The 9,750-nt window shown below is 37.4% G+C and overlaps 1 protein-coding gene across 3 annotated transcripts in view; it reads right to left on the reverse strand.

Annotated features, from left to right (window-relative positions):
- Positions 1 to 9,750, reverse strand: part of CCDC88A (coiled-coil domain containing 88A) — a 171,485-nt gene that overhangs the window by 92,952 nt on the left and 68,783 nt on the right. For all 3 annotated transcript variants that reach the window (XM_006868012.1, XM_006868013.1, XM_006868011.1), the window contains exon 8: positions 6,716 to 6,888. In XM_006868012.1, coding sequence (XP_006868074.1) covers positions 6,716 to 6,888 — 173 coding nt within the window. The remainder of the gene's footprint in view (positions 1 to 6,715; positions 6,889 to 9,750) is intronic.

The following is a 9,750-nucleotide window of genomic DNA, read 5'->3' on the forward strand; positions in this document are numbered from 1 at the left end:
CTCTTCAATACTTTAAAAAAGTTCCTGTGCAGCAGATTTGCCCAATGCAATACATCATCTGATTTCTTGACTGCTGCTTCCGCAAGTGTTGATAGTCGATCCAAGAAGAATGAAGTCCTTGACAACTTCAATCTCTTCTCCATTGATAAGAATGCTGTTTATTGGTCCATTGGTGAGGATTTTTTATAAGCCTCATTTTATGAACAAGGAAAAGTAAGTAACATGGCTAATAAATGGTGACATCTGTCCGCGGAGGTGGCACCCTCAACTACTCAAACGCTGTATTAATGCTTGTATTATTCAGATTATAGAATCCTATTTCTTCATGCTCTTGCTGGGCCTTCTTACGCATTTCCAAGGTTCTGACTAATATTTATATGCTACATATTAGCCTGTATAAATATACTGGTGACACCAAGTTTCTACTCTGCAACTTGAAACAGAGAGTCAATTATCCAAACATCATTTCAACCTAACTATTTCAAAGGCACTGCAAACTAAGTATGTCAAAAACTAAACTTGCATTGTATTTCATTATTTCTTTTTTAAGTGTATATCATTAACACCAACATAAATGTTAACTATAGGAAACTAGGAATTATACCCCTTTCTAGTCTCATTATTAAAGCTTTAACTAAGAACCACACCATTTCTTACCTATTCTCCAATCCACCTTCACAATATCACCAGAACCATTTATTTCTTTAATCATTATTGATGGAACATCCATTAAGAGCTGGCCATTAAGGATAGTATCTCTTACTAAAACTCCCAGTATTTAAAATCCTAGAGATACCTGGTGTGGTACTGTAGGATAAGCATGGGACTGTGAGCCATAATGTTGGTGGTTCAAACCCATCAGCTTCTCCTTGGAAACCCTACCAGTTGCAACATGGGAGTTTTCTGCTTCTGTAAAAATTTACAGCCTTGGAAACTCCTATTGCTTACCTGTTGCTATTAAGTAATTTCAGTGACCCTGTATAGGGTTTCTGAGAGGCTATTGAGTTTGAACTGCCAATCTTGTGGTTCAAACCAACCTTATGGTTGAGTGCTTATCCTACTGCACTACAGCAGGACTCCACAGAAACCCGACCTAGGGTTATTGTGAGTCGAAGCCGACTCAACCGTACACAATCACCACCACCACCATTCATCATGTTTCAATATGCAATATTCTAGTACTGACAGTGTTCCACTGCTATTCATAAGGTTTTCAGTGGCTAAGCATTCAGAAGTGGTCCATGTTTTCTAGTCTGCCTTGGTCTAGAAACTCAGCTGAAACGTACTGGTATTTAAAATACCAGTGGCATAGCTTCCAACACCGCAGGAACATGCAAGTCAGCACAGTACGACAAAGTGACAGACTAGTGGCAAATAATGTTAGGAGACCTCAATATACAATTGTCACCCTGGAAAAAACTTTCCAAAAGAAAACCAGTGCTATAGCAGCATATGATCAAAAGTCAATAGTACTGAAGGAAGAAGCCCAAGGTGCACTGGAAGCAAGGGAATTGATGAAATATAAATTGAAAGCTCTCAACAAACTAATGCAGCACTGGAAGCACTAACTCATCTATGCTAAGAAATTTGGAAGACAGCTACCTGTCTTAACTATTTGTGCCCATTCCAAAGAGAGGTGACCCAACAGAACGTGGACCTCATCAGACAATATCATCAATAGCACATACGAGTAACCTTTTGCTAAAGATAATTCAAAAAGTGCTGCAGCAGTACATTGACAGGGAACTGTCAGATTCATGCTGGATTCAGAAGTGATTATGGAATGAGGGAAATCATTGCTGACATAAGACAGATCTTGGTTGAAAGCAGAGAATACCAGAAAGATGTTTACCTGTGCTTTACTGGCTATGCAAAGGCTTTTGATTGTGTGGATCACAATGAACTATGGACAACATTATGGAGCAGTATCCCAGAACACTTAAAATTGGGTTCAAGACGAACCTGTACACAGATCATGAGACAATTCATTTGAACATAACGAGGGGACACTGAATGGTTTAAAAATTAGGAAAGGATTGTATCCTTTCACCATACTCATTCAATCTGTATGCTGTGTGCCTTACTTAAACTATGGTATTGCCAATAGCCTCATATGCATGTAAAAGTTTGGCAACAAATAAGGTAGACCATAGAAGAATTGATGCATATGAGTTATGGTGTTGGAGGAGTATACTGAAAGTGCAATGGGCTGCCAGAAGAACAAATCAATCTGTACTGGAAGAAGTACAACCAGAATGCTCTTTAGAAGCCAGGATGGCCAGACTTCGTCTCTTATACTTTGGACATATTATTAGGAGGGACCAGTCCCTGGAGAAGGACATCACTCTTGGTAAAGTGGAGGGTCAGTGAAAAAGAGGAAGACTTCCAAGGAGATAGACTGGCACAGTGGCAGCAGCAATGGGCTCAAGCACTGCAGTGATTCTGAGAATGGTGCAGGACTGGGCGGTGTTTTGTTGTATATAGATAGGGTCTCTATGGGTCAGAACCGACTCAACAGCACCTAACAACAACAACTAATAGTTAAAAGTTGTGGTCAACTTGGCTGGGCTATGATTCTCAGTGGTTTGGCAATTATGATGAGATCTGATACAATGTTATCACCTCTATGATGTGATCTAGAATGAGCAGCCAATCAACTGAAAGGAGGATTTCTTAGGGTTGTGGTCTGCTTCCAATATTTGCGGACTTTCTGGCAAAGCTTTCCTGCCTTTTTCTAGATCTGGATTTTCCTCATCTGATCTCTGGCTGTTTGGACTTGAGTCAGTGGTCATCAAGCTCTCGAGCCTCTGAGTCAGCAGCCCTACCTGCTGACCTTGGATTCATTTGCCTCTGCAGCCAGCAGACTGCCATCTGACCTGCCAATCGTGCATTTGTCAGTTCCCGCAGCTATGTGAGCCAGGAGCGCCTCCAGCTTGATAGCTGACCCATACACTTAGAACTTGTCAGCCTCTACAACTGCATGAATCATTTCCATGAGACAAATCTTTCTCTAGGTTGTTGCTACATGCTGTTGAGTCAGTTTCGACTCATGGCAAACCTGTATAGGGACTCCAAGAGCTGCTGGGGAGTTTGAACTGCCAACCTTGAGGTTCAAACCGACTTTGTGGTCCAGTGCTTATCCTACAGTGCCACACATACATATACAAGTTTCACTCATTTTGCTTCTCTAGATTGCCCAGTCTAAGACAATCAGTAAGGAAAGAGAGAGCTTGGAACAATGGTATAAAAAATTAAGATATAATAAACACATAAAGAACTTTCCACCCAACAGCAAAACAACATACATTTTTTTCCTTGTTCACATGGGACATTCCTAAGCTATGAAACAAGTTTATAAAAAGATTGATATAATATAAAGTATCTTTTCTGAATAACAAGCACATAATACTAGCAATTAATAATGTAAGGAAAATAGAAAGCACATAAATATTTGGAAACAAAATAACAACCAATGGATCAAGGGAAAAATCAAGACAGAAATTAAAAAAATATATGGAATTAAATTACAATGAAAATAAACTATACCAAAACCTGTAGAACAAAGGTGTGGCACTGCGGGTTAAGGTGCTAGACTGCAAAGTCAGTTTGAACTACAAGGTAGGCAGTTCTAGCTCTCCAGCTGCTCTTTGGAAACCCTACCTACACAGGGTCTCTCTGAGTGGGAACTGACTCAACGGCGCTTATCAACAACAACAACAACAACAACATCAAAAGAAAGGAATATTCGCCAATCAGCAGTGTCATTCTATAATTTGAAGACCCAGAATAAGAAAACTTACCTCAGATCAGAGAAATGATATAATAAAGATCAAAGCATAAATAAATGAAATAAAGAACTGAACAACAGAGAAAATTAAAAAAAAAACTTTTTTTAAAAAGAACAAAAGTTGTTTCTTTGAAAACATCACTAAAACTGAGAAATCATTAGTCAGACTTACACACATACACAAAGTGGATACAAATAACCATAATAAGAAATGGAATTGGAGATACTACAATAGATCCAATAGAAATATAAAGGACTGCAACAAACAACCAAGAAAGCTTGCACACAACATATTTGAAAACTTAGATGAAATGGGCAAATTCTCAGAAACACATAACCTACCTAAACAAGCACAAAAAGAGGTAGAATATCTCAATAAACACAAAACCATAAAAGATATTGAGTCAACAATCAAAAACCCATGAACAACAAAAAGTGACCCAGACCAGATAACAGTTTCCCCTGGGAATTCTACCAAGCTTTCAGAGAAGAGACTGCTACAAGAACAAATATATTTGTGTTAGAAAAAGTGCAGCCAGAATGCTCTTTTAGAAGCCAGGATGACAAGATTTCTTCTCTCATACCCTGGAAAAGAACATCTGACTTGGTTAAAATGAAGGATCAGTGATAAACAGGAAGATGCCCAATGAGATGTCCTGACACTGGCAGCAGCAATGAGCTCACGCATAACAACAAACGTTAGGATGGTGCAGGACTGGACAATGTTTGGTTCTGTTGTACATAAGTCGCTATGAGTCAGAACCAACTTGATGGCACCGAACAACAACAACATTCAGATGAAAGGTCTAGAATAGGCAACAGATGGATGGTTTGCAGAACCTGAAGGCAGGATAGGATAGGGAATGACTGGTAATGGGTATGGGGTTTCTTTATGGGGTGATGAAAATATCTTGAAGTCAAACAGTAGTGAGTATTACATAATTCTGTGAATATACTAAAAACAACTGAATTCTACACTTCAAAAGGATGAGTTTTCTGGTATATAAATTATCTCAATAAAGCTACTAATTTTTTCATTTTAAAAGAATAGTTATAATCATTTGCATTAGAGAAAAACATTTTCAGAACAGTGGATCCATGAAGGCAGAGAATTGTTAAAGGGAACTTTTGATACTGTTGGAATCCCTGAGCTGTACAACTGGTTCATGTGCTCAGTTACTAACCAAATGGTTAGACGTTCAAGTCTACCTAAAGGGTCCTTGAAAGGAAGGTCTGGTGATCCACTTCTGAAAAAAAATCAACCCTGGAAACCCCATGGACAAAGTTATACTCTGTCACACATGCAGTCACCATGACTCAGAGCCAACTAGACAGCAACTGGTGGGTTGGATAGTATCAACTACTGTGAAAAGTGAAATCTATAAAGAACTCCTTCCATGCAAGTACATTACACTTTTACTATATGTGTTTATTTACCAAGTCATTATATGATGTACCACATAAATGAGAATGCTATTAATTAATCTGCATGTTTTCATTAAAATAATTTGTTGATAGTTTCTATTAGGTAAGGCAAACTAAACTATTTTTGCACCATGATCTCTGTACTTCATTCACTTTAGTGAAAACCTATCCCAACAAAAAGAGCTTAAAACAAGTGTTAATGGAAGAATTCCAAGAAGTAACACATTTCTGAGGACAACAAAGATACTAGATGGTATCTTATGAAATGCTAGTTACTGGAACATTTGGTATGTTATTTGCTCACTAAACATATGCATTTATATTTTCCTATCAACATATATGGACTCAAATTTTATCAGACTGACTGAAATTTTAATATACCCATAAACAAGTAAATTTTATTTAAAAATTAAAATTTAATACAGTGCAAAATGTTAAATGGATTCCCAGCCATCATGCAGTTCTAATTGCATGCTTTATCTAAAGACTAGAGACAATTGTGCCAAATTATATGGAACGAACTAGTCTGCACTGTTTAGGCCATCCATTAACTGCCAGTCAAACTAATAACAGCAATCTCTTTCCTAATTTTCCTGGTGCAGCTGTTTATAGAATATCCTGGGCGTGTTCACGTCAATAGATACATAATAACACAGACATACACAAAAGAAAGCTGTATCTTTCGGTTTTCAAATTTTCCTATAGACTATACTATTTTTTGTACCTTGCAGATTCATCTACTTTTAAACTGCTTTAAATAATCAGTAAATACGTTTAATCCTTAGATTGTGGTCTTAAATTTACAACTTACACCCCAATGCTCATATTCCATGAAACAGAACCTCCCCTTGGGGGATAAAAAAAATCCTTTGTTCTTTTTAAAATACAAAATAAAATATCTCATGCAGAGACAAGTGATTTGTTTACAAGTGGTTCACCAAGGAATGCCTATGTGATATTTAAACAGACCTTTTATTAAATGATCTTTGAAAGGTAAATCTGAAATTTGTCTTCTATAAAAAACAATATTCAGGTATTTCAATTATTCTATGCAGAAGATACATATTTAAAACTAGTTTTTTGTTTTTTAAATAATATTTGTATACTCCAAAAATTCAGTGTTTATAACAACAATTTTAAAAGAGTATTGATTTATTGATTTATACCATGGTCTCCAAAATTTGGATCTCAAGGAATGTAAAAAGAGAAAAATAAGGAGACCCCAATATTCCAAGAAAGGATGCTATTTTATAAAAGAAAGGATATATTACAACTAGAAAGAGGAAGAACATAAATCCTAAAACAAAAGCTATCCTTTAATTTTAAAAAATTTACATTAGGAAAACCTTACGGCAGTCTCTTGATTTTTCCCATTTTGACAAATGTGGGTGAAAACTTTTGGCTAGCAACTAGGAAGCAGGAAGCTGTAACATAAGCCTAAAAATATTTAGGTAATCTTTGTGATCAAGATAATTCAATGGGTGTTGAAAACCAGCAACTTACAGTTCCTGTCTAAGCCTTCTTATCTTGGCCTTAGCATCTGCCAATTCCACTGACAGATGCTGTCGACTTTCTGTTCGTTTCATGCCTGGAGAACCACAGGGTGACTGTGCAGATGAAGAAGCATGGGGTAGAAAATGCAGACCGTCTCGCTCTTCAGAGAGTTCTATTATAGTCTAAGGAATTACAGAAATAAATACAGAATCATTCTTAGTATTCTATCTACATAACAGAGAACAATACCAAAAACAATTAGTCAAAAATATCTTAACTTAGTCACATTTTGCTATCATTTAAAAAAAAAATCTCACTTAACACAGTACATGGATAAGCTTAGCAAACAAGATTTAATACTTTTTCCCTATGAATTTTTCATCAAAACCATCAACTGTGATGACTATATAAGGTAGCAACTGTTGGAAAAGCATAATAAAAAAACATCTTGATACAGGAAAAAAAGTAAATCAAGATCACTTAGATCTTGTCTAAAACTGTGCTGTTGAATATGGTAGCACAAGTGGCTATTTGATTTTAAAAAGTTAAAAATGTTCCTTATTCTCACTAGCCACATTTTAAGTGCTCAAAAGTCACATGCTGTTATCCACAGTAGTGGTTATCTACTGGAGAGTTCAGAAACACTATCTTTCCATCATCACAGAACTGGGCAGTATCATGCTAGAATTAGAAACAGGAATATGAAAAGGACGCTGGTAGAGAAACCTCAGAGATGTAGTCCAATTGCTTACTTCTGCAGGTAAAAGTTAGTAAGGTGCAGGGAGATTTCTTTATCCGTGATCATATGACTAGTTAATAGCATGCCAACACTCCAGGCCAGCCTCTTGACTCCATATCTCATGTTCCTCTGTCCTACAACACTAGTTGCAATGTGCTCCCCATCTCAAAACACTTGCTACTACGCACTCACCTTTATTCCTTTCTCCTTGGAGTTTAAACCTCTTTCTCCTTTTCCTACATTCAAACTTTGACGACTATTACACCCATAATGGTGTCCTGTGTGTGGCGCTGGAAGGATAATGTGCTGGATTGCAAAGTCAGTTTGAGTCACAGGGTTGGCAGTTCAAACCCACCAGCTGCTCTTCGGAAGCCCTACACAGGGTCACTATGAGTCAGAACTGACTTGGCGGTACTTAACAACAAAGCCATATGTACCTCATCCAATCATATCCCTCCATACTTCTGGCTTTCCTTTTCTTTATTGGTAAATTCTCTTATTCTAAACCAGTTTCTCAGCTTTTCTTTCAAATTTCTCAGGCAAGCAGAAATTGTTTTATATAGCCATTTCACAGGTCCTATTACTTCACACAGAATGGATGAGGTTACCACTTTGGGACCACAATATAAGCATCCATGCTCTACAACTTATCACCAAGTATTCAACTACCCTTACGGTATCATTACTCTATTTTTTTAAACCATCAACCAGACTATTTTTTTTTATTCTTAGGATATATAATAGAAACTATAACAAAGTCTGTCTTACCTTCCTGTCTGCAACTATTTGTTCCACAGATTTCAATGTGCATGTTGATAAACCAAGAATGTAACTTCTCAGTACTTGCACTTCATATTCAGCACACACAGGTTTCTCCAGTAAAAGTACCTTTACTATCCTATTCTTACACCCATGTCATCATACCTATGGAGTCTATTTCTCATCCATGCTTGAACCATTAATCAGGAGCCCTGGTGGCTCTGTAGGATAAGCACTGAACTGCTAACTGCAAGGTTAGCAGTTCAAATCAACCAGCCGCTCTGCGGAAAAAAGAGGAGGCTTTCTGCTGTCAGTGATTTATAGCCTTGAAACTCTATACACAGGCTTACTGAGTCAGAATCAACTCCACTGCAGTAGGTGGTGGAACCTTTAATCATCACTTAATTCCTTTCCTTTTCGCCCAATTATTCCTGGCTACTCTGTAGTTCCTATTCAGCCCGGAACTACAATTAGTCCTTTAAATGACACCCTTACTTTGAATTTAACACTGTTATGCCATTCTCTAGGGGGTTCAGTCATCAGTGACAAAGGGGAACTATATTTATAGACCTAGCTATGGTATTAAGGCAATCTTATTTAATACTGTATCGACAAAAGAGGTATTATGTCTGTTTTAAACATGAAGAAACTGAAGTTCATGTAGTCCCATAACCAGGAAGAGTGCCCGAATTCAAATTTGACTCTGTATCATTCTTTCCTGCTCTCAGAGACAAATAGTATACAGTCTTGCTACAATTCTTTTTTTATTTTTTGGGGGAGGGGGGAGGTAGTGATGAATAGTATACACTCTTGCTATAATTCTTTTTTTTTTGGTGGAGGGGTGGGTGGGAGGGGGGTGGAGGATATGACCCTGGTACAATTACTTATCCAGTGGCTTAGATCAAAACCTTATAGTCACTTTTGGTTTCTCTTTTAATTCTTCTCTCCCTTCACATGCAAGAAAAAAATTTGCCATCCACTTTCAATGAAGCTTTCTCCATTGCCCATCAATTCTTTTATTGAAACCTTTCTGATTTCCTGATAAAATTCCCATTCTTACTCTTTCTTATGTGCCTTGGTTTATATTCATAGTGAACCTATATCTGGTTTATAAGGAATGGCTGGTGAGTATGAACAACTGATCTTATGGTTCAAACTGACCTTGTGGTCCAGTGCTTTATCCTACAGTGCCAAACTATGGTGGCTGTTATAGTCCTTTCTCTTTATTTAATCACACAACTACAAACTCCTATCATCAGCTCCAACAAATGATCTTTCCTCAACTTGCCAAAGAAGCAAAACCACCTGGGATTAACTCTCTTCTACTCTTATGCATTTTTTGCTCCTGACACACACTCAATTTCTAACTCAACATTTCCAATTTCTTTCTGCTTAATTGGTGTTTGTCTCCCACTTTTCAAAGATGTTGCTGTTGTTAACTGCCAACTCATAGGGACCCAGTGTAGGTATTCTGAGACTGAATCTTTGCAGAAACAGAAAGTCTCATCATTCTCACACAGAGTATCTGGTGGGCTCAAACCACCAA

This window comes from Chrysochloris asiatica, unplaced genomic scaffold, assembly GCF_000296735.1.
Source record: "Chrysochloris asiatica unplaced genomic scaffold, ChrAsi1.0 scaffold00114, whole genome shotgun sequence".
Taxonomy (NCBI): Eukaryota; Metazoa; Chordata; class Mammalia; order Afrosoricida; family Chrysochloridae; genus Chrysochloris; species Chrysochloris asiatica.